The sequence below is a fragment of the Manacus vitellinus genome, unplaced genomic scaffold, assembly GCF_001715985.3.
Source record: "Manacus vitellinus isolate BGI_N305 unplaced genomic scaffold, ASM171598v3 scaffold_10_pilon, whole genome shotgun sequence".
NCBI lineage: Eukaryota > Metazoa > Chordata > Aves > Passeriformes > Pipridae > Manacus > Manacus vitellinus.
Window position 1 is genome coordinate 7608158 of NW_021938838.1, and position 19286 is coordinate 7627443.

Genomic DNA, 19286 nt, shown 5'->3' on the forward strand with positions numbered 1-19286 from the left:
AAACGTGAGGTATTAAAGGTGTGTGTCCAACAGGCAGCAAAAACATGGATTTTTGTGTTTTCCTCAGTTCCTGCAGAAGTGCTGTGGTTGGAATTCTGTATTTCACATCATTAACACAATTAGAGCTTTCACAGAGACAAACCAGCCTTTGGAATTCCCGTGGAATTTGTAGCACATGCACATTATGCAGTGAACATGCAGAAGAATATGAATATAAATGATGGTTAAATTTGTTTTCCATGGGTTTTAGTTGTGGATAGTTGTGTGGCCACTGGGATGGGATGTACATGTGTAATAAAGGTGAAATTTTGTCTCTTTTTTCCAGAGGGATCCCAGAGTTCAGTGTCAGCTTCCAACGAGATCCAGCAGAACCAGCCCCAGGCCCTTCACTACGCCCTGGCCAACGCCCAGCAGGTCCAGATCCACCAGATAGGAGAGGATGGACAAGTCCAAGTAGTATGTCCTCAACTTTTTCTAAATCCTTCCATTTAAACCCTCTAATTTCTTGCAAACTTTGCTTCAGTTGCAATTTAGTGTTTTATTTTTAAATAGTAACTTGTCCTCACTTAGGATTTTCAGTAAATAAACATTGGAGGCTTATGGGGGAAAAAGAATTATTTGACAAAACTCTTCCTGCAGGATTTGCTCACACAGTTATTGCAAAGAAATGCTCCTTCATTATTTTATAGAATTTACCTGTTTTCCTGCACTTGCCATGACACCAGCAGCCCTACAAAGTGTCGAGTTTACACACCAGAGTTGGTTTTAGCTGTGAATTACTCAACAGAAATGCATTTATTTATTTATTTTTCTTTAAAACTGCAGTCTCAGCTGGTTTTGAACATCTGTTGGCTGAACCTTTACATGTGTATTCGTTCAGCTACATGTATATAAGTAAAAGTTATAAATATTGACATTTTTTAAGCCTGAGACACATTTCAGGCTGTGATTATTTCTGTACATGGTTTCAGTGTCCTCTGAAAAAACCCACCTTCACTTTAGTCCCTCTGTCCCATGGTTTGATACAAGGATTGTTTGAAATTCAAACCTCAATTAAAATTCATTTAAAATTATTTTTAAAAAGTGTCCTCAGTGAAATAATGCTCTTTCTGTAGGAACTGGGTGCAAAAGTTCCACTTCCACTTCACTTTTGCCATACTTTCCAGTATTACCATGGGAATTTCCTTGTCTCTTGGTTTCCCTATGGATTTTAAATCTTCTTGACTCCTCGATGGATCTTTCTATGAGATATAATTGATGACTGTAAACCATTTTTCAAGTCTTGAAAGACAAGGTAGAAGGGAAAATTATATGAAATACATGAATATAATAGACAAAGTGGTTACATTTATAGGTGTAAGTGATGCAAATTTGCCTCATTAAAAACTCCAGACTCGTTAATGATCCTTTAAATTGCTTGTAGAATCCAGGAAAAATCCTCTGTGACCCGCAACCATTTTCAATGTCATAATTTAGACATATAGAGGTTGAAACAGGAGAAAATGGCATTGTTTTTTCAGTTCTGTGGAATAACACATATAGATCAGGCTAAGAGTCATTAGCAATGTAGTAGTTATTTATAATATATATTAAAAAATCAGTATTAGAGAAGGACTGTCCTTGAGGGCCGATTCTGTGTCTGCAAAAGATGAGTGAGCAGGGTTTTTTTGGTCATAAAAAGGTGAATAAAATCTCCTTCTCCCCGTCCCTCCAACCAGAAAGGATTCCTTATACTTAAACCCACTCCAAATGGATCTCCCAAATGCTCCAGGCTTTTTCCTGGGAGCCCTGAGAGCTCCATGTTAAGGAGGGGAAAGTGATTTTAATCTGCACACAAACTGGGCAGTGCTCTAATTTTATATACAGCCCCTATTGTCAGAGTGAGACTTTCAGAGTGTTTTTTCTCCCTATAAATAGATGGTTTCCTTCCAAAGGAAATGAAACTGTTTGAAATAGAGGGATCTGTGTGTCTTTGAAAATCACATGCAATTGTTCTTGTGTTATAAAATCAGAAGAGCCTTTGACAGAATTCCAAATGATTATCTTTAATCTCATGCAGGCATATTAAAATGAACACAAAGCCTTAGAAACCCTCAAGGAGGTTATTTAGAATCCAATCTCAGGTAAATCACAGGAGCAAAGACTTGGCTGGGCTAGTCAGGATGCACGAGGAATTCCATCCACTCCTATCCCTGTTTGGATCAGAGGACAGGCTTGGTACCAGTCTGGAGTGGGGACTATGGTCAGCAATGTAAAGTATTAACATGGTTAACACTATTAGGGCAGTAACTGTGTTCAAATTAATGAATTCTTCCAAAATCCCAGCAGTTTGAGAGTCCTTGGCATGGTCTGGGATCCAGCAGAACTGTGTGACTGTGCACAAATCCATGGATAATTAGATGCCTTTGAATGCCTCACTCTTAGGGATATTTAGTCTTGCTGTATCTGTTTAAAGAACTGAGTTTGCAAGGTCTTTAAATTGGATTAATGTTTCAATCACCAAGTCAGCCCCAAGCTTTGTGTGTCAGTCAAAAGCACAGATCCTTTGCCATAGAGAAATTCACTGCATAAATGTTATTTATTATTATGCCTGTTTTCTTCCCCCTTCAGTGAAAATGAACCATTCTTTGCTCAAAGTCACTCTGCTTATGTTTGACATAAAAGGAGGGGAAAATACAGTTGCACTTTATTTTTTACAACTATTTTTAATGGTTTTCACTGAATAAACACTTTGCTTCTATACCTTGAGCTGTGCTGATGCAAGGTAGTAGCTGCTTCCTCTAGTCCTGATTTTCCTCTGATGCTCCTTGGTGTTTTCTTTTGTTGTGGATCCCACAGGGCCATCTCCACATAGCCCAAGTGCCCCAGGGGGAGCAGGTCCAGATCACACAGGACAGTGAGGTGAGCAAAAGTTTGGGTGTCCTGCAGCACATTTGGGGCCCTGATTCCAAAACTGCACCTCTGAAATCTGAGTAAAGTGAGAGGATGTGGTGGAACCAGAATGAAATGTACTTTAGGGTGTTAAATGCAACCTGCTATTTCTCTCTGTTTTTTTTTTTTGTGGTTTTTTTTTGTGTTTTTGTTTTGTTTTGTTTTGTTTTTGTTTTTGTTTTTTGTTTTGTTTTTTTGGGTTTTTTTTGGGGGGGGGTGGGTTTTTGTTTGTTTTGGGATTTGGGGGGTTTTATCCTCCTTGACCAGCTCTGTGTGTGTTACACTAATGATTGCTCTATAAAGCTGATGGTCTTTGGAAATTTAATACAGAATACTAGAGGAAATCAGTTTAGCTGCTTGCACTGCCATTAAAATGAAATTATTTTGTTTAGGTTTATGAACTAAATGTGTCCAGAATACTCAGTGCCTTTGCATGTGGGAACTGTTGAATAGGAGGTGGAAAAAATTCCAGCTACCATCTAGTAAAGAGATTTTGCAGAACCAACTTACCTTCATTACTGATTAACTAATTTAGCACTGCAGTGTTTGCACTCTTTAATTTTTTTCCATAAAAATAGTTCAGTAGAATGGAAATGGATAAATTCAGTCCTGAACCCCCCAATTTTGACTCAGGCAAACCAGCTCTCAAAGCCAGGTGGATTTACCTGTGTGGGACTGCAATTGTTGGTTATTTGAGAATGTATAGATACTCCTAATTGCTAAAACTGCTGTTAGATTTCTGTGTTCTTTGTTTGAATAAAGAAGGAATAGAAAAATAAGGTTAAACAACAGTTTTAATCTGTACCATTTCCCTGTAGAGGTTTTTCCTCACTGTTAAGAATATCTGAATGTGGGTTATTTTAATCCACTTCCAAAGTACCCAAATCACATCTCATAAAACCACTTTGTGAAGGAATATTGTTAACACAGGCAGCTCTTGAAGAATAAATATTATCATAAATATTCTATAAATATTAGAGTTAAAGGCTTCTCCTTTGAAGAGCTTGTCTTGAGAGAAATAAAAAGGGATTAAAATACTCTGGGTCTGAAGGAATGCAAAGTGTGCTACAATAAAACTGAAGGAGTTTTGGATAAAAAAACCACTAAAAAAATTCTGATTCAGCAGATCCTGTTGTGATTGATCCTGAGGTTCAGGCACCCCCTGTGTCCATTGGCTGTTTGTGTCTCTGAGACTTTCAAGGGCTGCATTTGAAAACATCTGGGCTTTAATTTATTCCAATGTACAGCTTCAAATGAGAGCAGGAGCTGCCAGGAAGAGACACTGCCCAAAACATGCAAATCAAAGAATTGGGATGTTTTTTTTTTCTCCAAGAAATCTGGTATTTCACTGTTTGGGAAGCTGGTTTTCCTTAATCCAATTGTGCTTTTGGAAAGGCATCTCTGAGCATATGAATAAAAACTTCATTTTGTAAAGATTTCCTTATTAGACTTTGGAGCTACAGTTTCCTTTAAAATCCTTCCCATTATTGAGAATTTTTTTGTGATAGATGTAATTCCTGTAATAGAATTGTTAGTCTTCGGTAGTGAATTTTGATAAAACAAAAAACAATTACTAAATAACACCCCACACATATAAAACTGTTAAATTCTAATTCTAGTTTAGTAAGGGGTTGACTTAAATTTGCAGTTTTATATAAATAAGGAAACCCAAAAATTTTACCTCAGAAACAATACTGAGAAACTTAACATAAAAATGCATTATGTAGTAGCTTCCAAAAAGCAAAATATGCTGGTGCAGAGACACTTCCCTGCTTTTGATCTGTTTATCCCCTGTGGATGCAGAGCTGACTATGGGATTGGAGCTGGATTGCCAAAACAACCCTCAGGACTTCCTAAATTAATAGGTTTGCTTAATATTGAAGCTGTTTAATAATAAGATGAGAAACAGACTTTTTTCAGCATAAAGCAACTCTTTTTAAATTCCCAATTTTTATTTATTGTCAGTGCTCTTTTTTTCCAGGGAAACCTGCAGATACACCAAGTTCACGTGGGTCAGGATGGACAGGTAGGAACAGAACTGAATTTAAGCAGCATTTCCTTTGGTCTTTAATTTTGCTGTTGGAATTATCCCAGATTGTAAGTGGCTGTTTTAAGGAGGAAAATCTGTTGAAATAAACAACTCGCAAAATGATGACATGCACATGAAATATTTTAAATACAAAAAGTCTTTGTATTATTTCATCATTCCTGCAACATATTTCATCCCTCTGTTTTATCCCTCCTTGTCTTTGGCCTCTCCCCCCCTGCATTTAGGAACTGGATTGATTTTAGTGTGTACAGTGTGTTCTTGTCTCTGTTCTCCACTGTCCCCATGGCCAGATGTGGACTCAGAACCCCACATTTATTGCTGATTTTTAAGCAGTTCTTTTTTTCATTACATGGAGAGGCTTGGGAGAAACAGATCTTTCCCATCTGCTTTTGTTCTTGCTGATAAAATGGCTTTATTAGGTGCTTATGCACACATGAGAGAAGAAAAAGCAGCTTTTACTTGGAGTGCTGAGTCACTGAAGGGCTAAATTAGCAGAATTTCCATGTCAGGTGGCAGCACAATTGCTCCCATTTGATCTCAGACACACTTTCCTGAACGTTGAGCTCTCTTAAAATACCCACAGCATAAAAACCTTCCTGTGAGAAACTTTCAAGCCAGGCCACTTGCTATGGGTTTTTTTGGTCCTGGTGAATATGAATAAGTTGTGAGACATCTGGGGAGAACTCGAGTCCTGCCCTGCATTGAACAGTCTGACATCAGGAAGGTTTGGAACTCAGGGAAGCTCCCAACACTCTGAACTTTTGACCACATACAGGATTTGTGTGTGGGTTTAAAAACAGCAAAATTAACCACTTTTAAGCCTTCTTTACTGAGGTTTTTATCAGCAGTACTTCTGCAGAAGTGGGACTGGGGAAGGTGATTTTTCCTGTGTGTCAGAACTTTTGGTTTAGTGCTTATTGTTCTTTTTTCTTTTTTGGTGAAATATTGCTGCCCAAATTGCACCTTCTTACAAGACAAATATTGGGTGGTTTTATGTCTCTCTGAGTGAGGCATGTAGATTAAGTTGAATTTACTTTTAATTAAAACCTAATATCTTTATTTTTCTCTTTGAAATATCTATTCATGTGTAAATTTGTGTGCCTGTGCATATATATGGATATATGTGTATTGTTAGAATATGTGAGAGCACACCAGATAGGAAAGAAAACCATGATTAATTGCCCTTTTTTTGTTTAAATCAACATCATGTTATCTATATCTGCACTATCACACAGTATATATATTTGGGATAATCTTGGTTCTGCCTAAGTGGTTGTTGGCTGTGCATGTGTATGTAGAAAATCACTTTAACATCCAATTTTTGTGTTTTTTTTAACTAACTGTGCTCTGAGCTCTGCTTTTAAACTTTCCTTGAAGAAACAAATAGTGAAGTGCTGGTTTTTTGTTTTTATTTCCTGAACTCAGCTGCGTTTTGTGTTTTGAGCGTCACCAGCCAGGTATTGTCACACTTCAGCTGGTGGCTCTGCAAATTCCCAGGAATCCTCAAACTCCTCCAAAAGGATTTGCTGGAAAATGGTTATTTTTCAGTGGACCATAAAATAGGAGCAAGCAAATATTTAGGGGATTTTTAGCTCCCTCCTGCATTAATTATTGAAAGCTTCATCAGCAGTTTGGGCCCTGAAGTGGGTGAGCAGCACTCACATGATCCCTGTGCTACACGAGCTCTGTGGCTTCTGCTCATCAGCTGATCTTTGTTTATCTGAGCTCCTAAAACTGCAAAGGATAAGGAGTTAAACTAAACTCTGCTTGTGGTTGAAGAAGGGGAGTTGAAAGGAAGCCATTTTCCTTGGCACTGGGAGCAGGATAAGAGCACAAAAACCTGTCAGGGATCTGGGGCAGGGTAACTTGAGTCAGGACAGTCCAGTAGCTGTTCAGGACCTGGGATCAAAGAAAAACTCCTGTAGTTTTCCAACCTGTCCATTATTTTTCAGGAAATTGGCTTATCCTTGCATGTTTTGAACTCTAATGCACCACCAAGGGACTCTGGGGGATATTGATAACAAGGAATATCCTGGCACTTACTGAGTGTTTTAAGCTGATTAATATATACTTATCAGTGGCACTAAATCTTAGCTTGGATACTAAATATTCCCCTTGAAAATTCATCTCAGGCTGCTGTTTTCCATGTATTCTGTGCACTGAGCAGGTCTAAGTGTTCCCTCTGCCCAGGCGAGGTTTGGTCCTGCTGCTGATGGAGCTTTTCACTCTCAACCACAAGTGAAAGATTTACAAGAAGCTGGGGCTGCAAAGCATAGATTTATAAACTCCATGTGAACTAAGGCATAAAATGGCATAAATGTACCATGAAATTTTATCAGGAAAATCCCCAAGGTGTCACAGATGTTCAGGTACTAAATCCTGGCTTCTCTGCACAATTCTGCCCTTTGATTTTAACTTCCCCCCCCCTTTGTCTGTCCTGGTAGTTGCAGTGAACTTAGATTTTATTTTTCTGGCATCACTGTCCATGGAATAATGAAATCATTCCAAAAAGAGCTCTGTCTACCTCCACATGTGTTCTATTAGCTGGGAGTTTCATATTTCAGTGCACGTTTAATAAAAATACCAAACTGCAAAAATAATTAGACTTTATATTAACGAACACTCGAAACCTCGGAGTAGTGGGAATTTTTTGGACTTTGCATTTGATCCTTATGAATTACCAGAAGTTTTCTAATTTGTCTGCTCTGATTACCTGCCTTCCTTTCTCCCTAACTCCATCCTTTTCTTCCTTGGAACATCCCAGGAGATGTTCGTGTGTGTCCTGCACAAGGTGAGGTGTTGCCACAGTGTTCAAAGATAGGGATATAAAGAGGTAGAACAGGACAATTCCAAGGCCATTCCTTGCTCCTGCATTTCAGACATTTTGTTCATCCTCCCGACCAGTGTTTCTCCAATTTAGGCATTAATTAAAATGACACCAGGCAAATGGTCTTCAACTAATAGCCTTAGTTCTTAAATTGAAAAGTTAATGTACTTTAAAATCTCAAATAGGATTGTTCATTTTCCGGAGAGCTGACAGTTTGTCCTGCTGAGTGACTGAAAAATGAACAGGAATTGCAGCATTTAGTTTACTTGGAACAGGATCTGTAGGTGAGGTAGAAAAAGCAGGAGAACTCAGGACAAAGGAGCATGTAGGAAAAAACCAGTCTGTGTAAACTGCTTTTGTGGGATCTGTCTGTATAGGAAATAAATGGGCAGAATTGGCATTTTATATAATCGTGGACAAAAGTCTGTCCCAGGGAAGTTTGTGATCAAAGAGGTGCAGTGAGACCCCTGAGTAACTGCTGAGTTACAGGTACAGAGAGAGGGAGGGGATCTGGTTCCTACGGGTTTTCCTGCTGTTTTCTGAGGAATTTGAATGGAGCAGGGATTGTTTTATCTTCTCCTGACCTTCTCCTCTGAGCTTGATGCTCTGAGCTTTACAGCAGCTCCAAGGGCTGGGAGGGTTCAGACTGTGAAGGGGAAGCATCCTCATGTGTGGAATGATTGTAGGAGAGCAGATCCATGACTGTGAAAGATATCCTTGGAAAGCTGCTTGTGATGGAGAAAATAGAGCAGAGTTGAGGGTGGGAGGTTGGGCCTGGAAGGCTGGGATAGAGAGATGGATGGATCAGCCAGGGTTTGTCTGTGCTGCCCTGGGAGGGGTTGGAGCTGGGTCTGGGGCAGGTCTGGGTTAACCCCCACAGAGCCTGTGCTGGAGCTCAGGAGGAGAAACAACCTCATCACCTCTGTCTGAAACATCTGTCCTGGGCCTGGGCTCTGCTGGAGTCTTGGGAAGGGCAAGAAATCTGGCAGGGCTGGAGAAGGGGAAGAAATGGTTCCAAATGTTCAGAGGGAAAAACCCCCAATCCTGGTAATCCCACGTAAAATCCAATGAATCTTATTTGTGACTGGATCAAATTGAAATGAAAATAGGTTGGCTTGTCGAGGAAATCACAGATCCCAGAATCACTGAGGGTGGAAAAGAGCTCCATGACCATCAAGTCCAACCTGTGCCCGATCCCCGCCTTGTCACCCAGCCCAGAGCACTGAGTGCCACATCCAGGCCTTCCTTGGACACCTCCAGGGATGGGGACTCCAAACCTGCCTTGGCAGCCCCTTCCAAATTCTCCACAAACCTGTGGGACAGTCAAAACCAACACTGACATCTGGGTTTTGTCTCTCTGTTTACATCCCTGATTATTATTGAGACATTCACAATTTTGTGGTGAGGGCACCACGTTTTTTAAGGTCAAATTGAATCTGTAACTCAGTTATAATTTTCACTTATACAAACAAAAATGTTGTTGACATTTCCATAATAACTTGGCTGCTGCTCTGTTTTGTTTGTGCATTTTCCAGATGTCATTTTTTTGGGAAAGAAACATATATTTTCTGAATATGCTTTTTAATTGCCTTTGGAATAGATCTTGTAGTTTTATCAATATTAACCACTTCAATTATAATATATTATCCAAGACAGAGAAAAGAATCATCTTCTGCAATTTTTAATTTTCATATAATGCATTTAATTAAAAAGTTCTAGATTTAAATATGCTAAAATTCTTTATTCAAGTTACTCAGGCAATAATTAACAGAATGTAGGAAGTTTTTTCCCTATCCCTGATTTATCAGCAGTAGAGGGCAGTAGAATTAAGATGATTCTGAGCTATTTGCTGAAACTGGAAGGAATGAGGAGGAAATTGAAGGGGGAGAAATGAACTGCTCCGAAGTCACCCCTGGAAAGTATTTTTTGCAGGGACAGGGATGGTCTGAGTGAGAGTCTTTGTGCTTGTGGGGTTGGGAGAGAGAGGAAGGATTGGAAAGGCTTTGAGTTCTATTAATTCCAATTTTTTTTTTATTATCGGAATAACACAAACAGAAAAATGGCTGTCAGAAGAACAATAATCAAATTAAAACTGCAATATCATTCAGCTGGAACCTGAAAACTCCTTGATTGGATTTGGAAAAAAATAAATGATTATTTCTGACTGAGACTTCCTCAATAATTGTACTAAATTCTACTGAAGTCTCGCAGGTCTGAGCCTGTTTTTAGGAGCAAAAATTAAAAGAATTGTTTGGAAACAACATTTGTTTTGTGGAAATTTCAGGTAAAATCACAGTGTCTTTGTGGAAACACAGAGTTTTTATGGCAACACTATTTATGATAAAGTAAGAGTGGTTAAATATTTAAGTAGGAGCATTTTAATGACAGGATTTTTTGGTTTTGTTTGAAGATTTTTGTGCACATCCTCTTTAATTCGGTGTCTCATACAAGAGGTGTCTCCACTTTGTTCCTCAAAGTAGTTCGTCAAAACCACAACACTCTTAGTCTGAAAACTTAGTTTGCTAAAGAAGGTGGTATTTTAGCAAAAGAAAATGGAGAAATTTCATTTTAAAGCAGTGAAGTGCCCTAAAACTTACAGATATGTATGGGTTAAAAAAAGTTTAGGGGAAAAACCTGCTACTCGGGGATCAGTAAAATACAAAATATCTCTGGAAAAATTAATATTAATATTATAAGGGAAATTTGTGTTAATTTTTGCTAACTAAAAAGGTGTAATAAAATATTTAGTTTATATGTATATAAACGTGTATATAACACACATATGTGTGTTTGTGTGTTTGATATGTAGATTAAGGGCAGAATTTAAATGGGTTTGTGGGAAAGGAAGGAAGCAGAGAAGGGAACAGGATTATCAGGAGTGGAAGAAAGGAGTTGCTACTCTGGTGATAAGGCAGATATGAAGTTGGTTTAGTGTGCTTAAGGTTTGCTGTGGAGATATTTATATGTTTTAGTCATCAAAGGTCATTAATTGTTGTTAATCTGCAGTTTAAAATGTGAATATAGGAAATTATGGGCAAGGCTGCCCTTTGTTCTGTGTCCACTAAAGTTCACTGAGGCTTTTCGGCTCTGAGGTTTATAAAGCCATTTTTGCTTTACTGTTCAGTAAAAGAACAAAGATCTCCTTGGAAAATGCTCAGTTTTATATTGAATTCCCCATCAGTCACGATGTGATTGTTATTTGCTGGAATTTGCTCTGTTTTTATGTGAAGTCCTTAGAGCAGCTGTAATTTTGATGCCTTCAATTTTACTGTGATAATGCTTTGTCCCATCCAAGATCTCAGTGTAGCATCTAAGAGGTGACATGAGAAAGTTTGCAGGTGCCTTTCAGTTCAACTTGTTTAAGAAGTTTTTCCTTATCTACTAATTATTATTAACTCCCATCCATCAACACAGTGGTTTGGGGTTTTTTTGTCTTTATATGCTGAAAAAAGCAATCTCTGCTGAAGGCAAAGGTAAGCAAAGTCTCCAGCAGCAAAATCTCATATTTATGGTATTTTTTTGTCACTTCTGCTTTTGGCAAAGTGTGACAATAAAGGAACAGCTTCCCAATAATAACAGGATCAAATGTGCCCCTTTCAGCCCTGCAGTGACGCGGGTGAAGATTTGCTTTGGGAGCAAACAGTGAATTCCAGCAGCTCCTTGGCTGTGAGCACAGAATATATGGCTGTGTTTGCAGCAGAGGCTTTTTCCTAGTGCTCCTCGAGATTTAGACATTATGTCAGGCAACTATTTCTGTCTCCTGCTCAGAATTCCCCATTCCCAGTTCAATGTGTCTCTGGATGATGGAACCTTTCACCGATACCTTTCTCACACCACAAACTTGTTTTTCTTTGCCTTGCTGATCAAAAGTAGCAAAATGTCCAGAGAGACAGTAAAATCAGCCTTTATTTTAATACTGATATGAATTAGGATTTTTTTTCCACCTCTTAAATTACTTCTTTCCATTTGTAAAAACCTTCTGACTGGTGGAAAGAATTAATAGAGGTGATTTGTTAATCTCTTACAGGTATTTCTTTGATACAGTCCCTCAGTTCTTCGAGTGATCTGTGGTAGTTGTAAAGCAAGATTGTTTAATTAAGGTTTTGGAAAAGGATAATATTTTCTGTCATCTTTTTTTTTTATTATTTTTCTCCTAAGAAGGTGGGTTGTTCCATTAAAATTCCATTCAAGCAGACAGGAGCATTTATAATGCTCCAAAGAATATGTGCTCTATTTTGGAGTATATTATGTTCTTTATTCACCCAAATCTTGTTTTAATATTGCTGTAAACTTAATAAGAAGAGATGAGATACGAAATGATAATCTTTTAAATATAAGGAAAAATAATTTTCTCCACCTTGATAGAAGGCAGAGGTCTAAGCTGCCTCTTATTAGAGATTTTGGTAATAAAATCTCAGCTTGTAGAATAGCAGTGATCACAAAGCTATCTTGCTGGGCTAATCTAGAGAAATCATTTCTTTTTTGTTTTGTTTATTCTTTTTAGTGCTCTTCATTTATGATTTTTCTCATCATGTGATGTGAGCCCTGTTTGTGCTGCAGGTTTGCCCTCAGCCCGTCCCTGTTCTCTGCCTGGGCTCCAGCAGTGCCACCTCAGTTGTTTCAGATATTAGGGAGGTTTCATCATGTGCTCAGAAATCAGTGCTCCATGTTACAAATTCCAGCCCAGGAAGGATCTGGGGAATGTTTAACCTGGAGAAAAGGAGGCTCAGGGGGGACCTTCTCACTCTCTGCAACTCCCTGACAGGAGGATGGAGCCGGGGGAGGTCGGGCTCTGCTCCCGGGGAACAAGGGACAGGACCAGAGGAAACGGCCTCCAGCTGTGCCAGGGGAGGTTCAGGTTGGATATGAGGAGGAATTTCTTCCTGGAAAGGGCTGTCAGGCCCTGGAAGGGGCTGCCCAAGGAGGTGATGGAGTCCTTATCCCTGGAGGGGATCCATCCATGGAACAACTGGCTGTGGCACTCAGTGCTCTGGGCTGGGTGACAAGGTGGGGATTGGTCACAGGTTGGACTCGATGATCCTGGAGATCTTTTCCAACCTCAGTGGTTGGTACAGTTGGGCTGTCAGTGCCCAGGATGGGTTGACAGTGGGTTCACTGAAATCCTGAAATCCATGGCTGGGACCAACCACTTGCTCCTGGCAGAGCCTGAGCTGTTCAGTGTGGAGAGATCTCCCTTCATCCCCAGGAAAACCCAAATCACGTGTAGGTGAGATCAGGTCACTTAATGGCAGGTGCATAATTCAGGCCATTAACTTAATTAATCTTCCCTCTGTGTTAAACTGGACAGTAAATCTTGATGACTTAAACCTGTTTCCAGATTGCTTGTCTGGGTTAAATGATAAATGGAATTTTGGAGAAGTTCCCAAATGGTGGTCAAGGCTTTTGGAAACCTTTTGAGACCAACTGAAGTATCTGAAATTGGGAAATGGCTCCTCTCTTTTGTCTTCCCTCTGTTAAAACAGTTGCTTTTGACCAAGTTTGAGGCACCAAACCCACTCCTTTTAAAATTTCAACCACAGTGGCTCAGCTTAAGAATAAGTTTATCTTTGTAGAAGAAAACCTGTGTGCTTTACAGAGAGTTTTCAGGGTTTTAACAAGTTAAAGTTAAACAAAGTGTGATTTGACCAATTGGTTGACTTTTGTCTGTTGCTCATATATTTAATCCTTTCCGTAGTTCAACTTTATTTTCAGGCCAATTTTCCAGAATCCTTAAAATATTTCAAACTAGCTGAGGGAATAAAAAAATTTCATCTAATAAATTCTAATAAATTGAATAAGAATGATCAGAGATCCTAAATTTGAGATTCCTGTGCTGGTTGGAACACACCATATTAAAAAAAAACCACTACAAGATGACCACCTTGTTGCTTAATTTAGACATAAAAATTCCACATCAACAGCACAGTTTTAATTTCTGCTCTATTTTAATTAGCTGAGGTAGATTTCCTTTATTCAGAGCACATCAGTGTATTACTCCGAGGAACACTTGGAAAGTCTGTTCAGAAAACCATCGGCCGTGGCCGTTTCTTTAGTGCTCTGTGAACAACATAATTCTTTGTGGAGCAAGTATTTGAAATGATAAACTTGCTTCACTTGATTTGATCTGGTCTGCTGGGATTAGTTGTTGTATCCTGACTCCATCAATTATCCAGTTGGATCTATCAGTTCCTGCCTGGGCTGGAAGCAAAACTCCTTCACACAGAGATAGTCTTTTCCTTTGATACAAACTCTGGGCTCCAACCAGGGTTGATTATGAATGAATCTGGTTTATAAAGTGCTTCTTTTTTTTTTTTTTTTTTTTTTTACAACTATTTTTACTCCTAAAATATGTCATTCCATTCTGCTGGAATGTTGCTAAATATTTGTGTTGAACAGCAGAAGTGTCACGGAGTTCACCAGGAGGAAGTGTTGGAATGGTGTTACTTATCATGTTAGTGGGATTTCCAGTTAACTGTTTGTTATGGGTTGGGGTGACACTGGCCACGAGGGATCTCATCCCACAGGAATCACACAGGAGAGGTACCATCCTCAAAAAGGCTGGAAAGGGACTTTGGACAAGGGCCTAGACTGACAGGACAAGGGGGAATGATTCCCACTGCCAGAAGGCAAGATTAGATGGGATATTGGGAAGGAATCCTTCCCTGTGAGGGTGGTGAGGCCCTGGCACAGGTTGCCCAGAGAAGCTGTGGCTGCCCCATCCCTAGAAGTGTCCAAAACCAGGCTGGACGGGGCTTGGAGCAACCTGGTCTAGTGGAAGGTGTCCCTGCCCATGGCAGGAGGTGGGACCAGATGATCTTGAAGGTCCCTTCCAACTCAAACCATTCCATGATTCTCTGACTCAAATCCAGCCCATCTTGCATTCAGTTTGTGTGTGTTTTGTGATGGATGGAATTCAGTTGGAGGCTGATTTTGCTGGTGCCAGGAGATGGAACAGCAAACAAAGAAAAAACACTGCTCAGGACTTCTCAATTCTGGAACTGTGCTGGGAGATTTTTGATCTTTGAGATTTTCTTCAACAGAGTTCAGCTCAAGGCCAGAACATCTGGGAAGTGTGAACAAAGGAGTTGTCTGGGTAGAGAGGAGAAAGTGAGACTGACCCAGAGACCTTGCTCTGAGAAGTGAATGACAGTGTTTCAACAATGGCACAGGGACTGTTGGGGGTAACTCCGATGGGATTGTGTTTTCCTGCGAGGTTTGTTCATAGTAGATCAATCCATAAAAAGGGTGTCAGACAGCAGAAATGGGTTGTAAGGGTCGAGAGAGGAGAACAAGTCTGGATGTTACACCAGAGCTGTGCCAGAAGTCAACAGTGAGGATAAATTTTTGCTGTGATACTCATTCTGTGGGTGTCTGAGGGGGTCCCTTCGGTGTGAAGTCACCCAAAGGAAGGACAGTTCTGCCTCTGTGTGCTCTCCCAGAGAACAGGACGTGATCTCCAGAGCCACGTGGGCAAACACCACATGGTTGGACTCTGGTGTGTGTTTTCCTGGTCGGTGGTGATGTGTCAGAGGCACTGTCTGAAAGCTGAAGAAAGGAGCGATCAGTGGATCATCTGTTCTGAATTAAACCAAATATGACTTGGACTTGTGTAATGGGAATGGAGCTGTCAGAAACATTTGTCATTGGCCACATTCTTTTCCAAGTGATGTGAAGAGATTTGTCAGGATTGGGAGGCCATTTAGTCCAACACTGGACTTTAAGAAGGACCAAAAATCACTCAGGAGCTCCATGATTGTATTGCAGGACCATTTCTGTCACTTTAGAAAAGCCCCAAACGTGGGGACTTTTCATCTTCTGTGGAGATTTTCCAAATTAAAATCATTTTCATTTGGCTCCATGTACTTTATCTGGAGTAGAAAAGTAGCAGCTGAGGAAATCCAGGATTCTGAATGCTGGAAATCCAGGACTCTGGATGATTGACCTACAAATGGGCGGCTAAAACTGTCCAGGAGTCACTTTCTTATGTTCTTTTGGAAAATATCACTATACAAGAATATTTTCTAGGTAAATCAGTTGCAAATGTCTTCATTAGACATTTCCTTTGGGAAACTTGAATTTAGATGTCTTGCTTTGAAGTTCAAGTCTTGGTTTAGCAATATCTGGGCCTTCCTGGATTATTTTGTTGAAGATCCACAGGTGCTTCAGTTTTCCATGCATTGAGTAATGTCTTGGTCATTGTTATGGGAAGACACTGGAATAGATTTGGAGATTGTGTCAAACTTGATTTCTTCAAAAATCTGTCCCTAATCTTTAAAAGAGCCGAAATTTTTCTCACTGGTGACAGTTAACCAACACTGACTTGGTTGTTGAATAAGGAATGACATCCTTACAAAGCCAGAGTTTTCCACAGTGAAGCACCAACATTCCCTGTTTTTAACAGAGTTTTAATCTTTTTTCCTGTTCTGTTACATCAGACTAAGCCAGATTGTTTCGTAAGTATTTATTTTTAATTTATCTTTTCCCTGCCTGAAATATCAAGTAGAAAAGCTTTTCCTTTCAACCTCATGTCTAAAATCAATATAAATTGTAAAATTATAACAGTGGAATCCAGGTTCCCAGACTTTGGCAACATGGACCGAGGGACATTTTGACCTTCCTAATTGTTTTGTTCCTTAAATAATTGACATTTCCAGAAAAATATGTATTTTTTTTCTCTTCAGAATTCCCTGTAAGGAAAAACTCAAATCCTTTAAGATGTGGATTGTGCATAATTGTAAGAAAGGGAGCTATAATTCATAAAGAAATTTAAATTATTCCCTAGAAATGAATAGTATTTCTTTAAATCTGTTTTGCTTAGACTGGGAAAACACAAATGACAAGTTGGTTTTTCCCAGCTCCCATCCTGCTCTGGCACAGGGGCATCCAGCAGCCCTTATTCCAAGCATTTCCAAACATTAATGATCAAGCAAAAGGACTTAAAAGTCACATTCCTGAGCCATTGCACTTAATTGGGTTGAGGTTTATTAAGCCAGACCTTGATGTCAGTACAAGAACTGACATTTCTTTTGGATTTTTTCTGAATTTCTACAGATCTCAGATTAATTCCAAATGTTGAATTTGTTGAGAATTGTTTTCCATTTCAAGTAAAACATTCTATTAAAATGATAACTTGCTTTGCCATCTGTTTGCCTTTGGCCTGTAATTATTATTATTAAAGCAAAAATTGGTGCAAAGTGAATGAAATAAACCCCTTGAGTTGCTTTCAACCCGACCAAGTGCAAAAATCAAAAGATAAAAAAAATTCCCAGACTTCCTTTTTTCCCTTATTTGAGAAGTTCTTGCAATAAAAAACTGCACTATCATGGAATGGTTTGGGTTGAACAATTCCAGGAATGGGGCATCCACTGCTTTTCTGGGCATTTTACTCCTCTTAAGCAGTAAAAGGAGGGAAATATGGGAGCAAAACCAAGCATTTACAAAATACTTCATTTTACAGCATTCAACACAGAATTAAAAATTATTTCTTAAAAATTAAATTTATTTACATTTAAATCAAGTTTTAATTAAGTAATTAAATAAAATTTAGAAATTATTATTAAGAAACTATTATTTTCAGTGTTAAAAAATAATTTAAAATTAAATCCAATCTGCCTTATTCTCTTTTAAAAGAGAATAAACTTGCACATACTGAGGGAGCAGCTGCCTGGGAGACTGATGTGTTTGGTTTTATGGTCCATTAATTTTTATGGTGGATCTGACATTATCTGTCCAGAACATCCCACTGGAAGGAATGATCCAGGACAGGCAAAAAGTTATCTATGTTCAATTTTCCTGACATACGTGCTCCTTATTCCCATGGAATTAAGAGTAGGTGGAGTGCAGGTGGACTCACATGTGGCATTTTTAGATCTATTCTGAGAGAAAATTGCTTTAAAATTCAACTTTTTCCTTCAACTCTGCAGTTCTGGACAGTGCAAAGATGTCAGTCCATAGATAAGACAAGAAGGGAAAAATTGGAAGGAACACTTCCCATTATTTTTTCCAATCAGTATTGCAAGGAATGAAAAGAACAATTCCAAGGAATATTTGGGAGCTCTGGGTTTTCTCAGAAAGATTGTGAAGGAAGTATTTTGTTTCAGTGAGCAAAGTTTTACAATTCACTCATAAAAGAAGGGCTGGAGGTTAACACAGGGTGGGATTCTAGAGCATCCCAAGGCAAGGGAGATGATCCTGGCTGGGATATTTTGGAAACACATGGACTGTGCTTCCTAAGCAGTTAAATCTTCACCTGCATCATGGTTCAAACCAGCTCTCAAAGAAAATTGGGCTTCCTCCATTAGAAAATACAGAGGAAATATGTAACACTTAAATACATATATATAATATATATTTATATTATATAAATATATATAATGATACTATATTATATAATAATATTAATATATATATAAATAATATATATATATTTATATTATATTTCATTTTTTTTGTATATATATATGTGGATAGAACAGAATTTTGGTATCTGAATCCCCAAAAGAAATTTGTCCTCATGTAGAAGTTTGCAGCACAGATGGGTTTGTTCCTGTTGTTTGCCCTTCTCTTCCTTGCTGAGACTTTTCAGTGTTAATTATTTCCTTCCCCCTCCTATAAATTGACGGACACAAGGCAACATTTCACTTCAAATCTCTGTTTTAAATCATGGAAGAGTTATAACATGTCTGTTAAGGTCTGATGCCTCAAGAATTATATAAGAGTTGAAGAGGGAACTCACTGAAATGGAGGCCCCAGATACCTCTTTTAGAGGAGGTTGGATCACAAGAAGCCCAGACCTTGTTTCTGTGCTTTGGGGTCAGTGCTGACAGGTAGCAGGAGCCTTTGTTTTGGAGAGTTCACAGAGTTTTTTGGGCTTGACAGAACCCAGGCTCAGGTTTGCACAGACTTTCTGAGACTCCAATATTTTTTTCAGTGTGACCTGGAAACATTAAAGTTGTTGTAGAATTATTTTCATGCTGGGGTTGTTTTACCTGTGGAAAACCAGGTCAAAAATGAACCTTCTGTTCTCAGGAATATATAGAACTGTCTGGAGATTTAGCTTAAATAAAACTTGGGGTTTTGTCCTTTGATGCATTTCTGAGCTGCTCTTTTTAGGTCAAAAACTAGACTTTCTCTCCTACATTTTATTTACAGTAGTCATCCATACATTTAATCAGGGGCTTGTTCTTCCCTCAGGAGAGTCTTTGGCATCTTTTTTCTTGGGTTGCTCCAGGAAAAGTTTGGCTCCTTAAAAATCTTTATATTTTGGCTGTGCTTTGGTTTCCCTGGTCTGTGTTCTCATACCCCATCAAAGGCTCCTGCCTGGCCTCACATTTCCCCTGGATCGTGCTTTTAGCTCAGACTTCATGGATAAACTGTGTTAATGCCTCTGGAATATGCTGGTGCCACTTTTGGGGAATGGTTTTCAAAGACCTCAAAGCCTTTCTCAAATTCAGAGGGATTTGGGCAACTCGGTCCTGT

General features: G+C 39.0%; 1 protein-coding gene across 3 annotated transcripts in view; it reads left to right on the forward strand.

The window, feature by feature from the left end:
• Window positions 1–19286, forward strand: part of BANP (BTG3 associated nuclear protein) — a 124466-nt gene that overhangs the window by 66291 nt on the left and 38889 nt on the right. For 2 of the 3 annotated variants that reach the window (XM_018084086.2, XM_018084078.2), the window contains exons 9-11: window positions 326–456; window positions 2830–2901; window positions 4913–4957. In XM_018084086.2, the coding sequence (XP_017939575.1) occupies window positions 326–456; window positions 2830–2901; window positions 4913–4957 (248 nt within the window). The remainder of the gene's footprint in view (window positions 1–325; window positions 457–2829; window positions 2902–4912; window positions 4958–19286) is intronic. The other variant, XM_008927576.3, reaches the window with a different exon arrangement.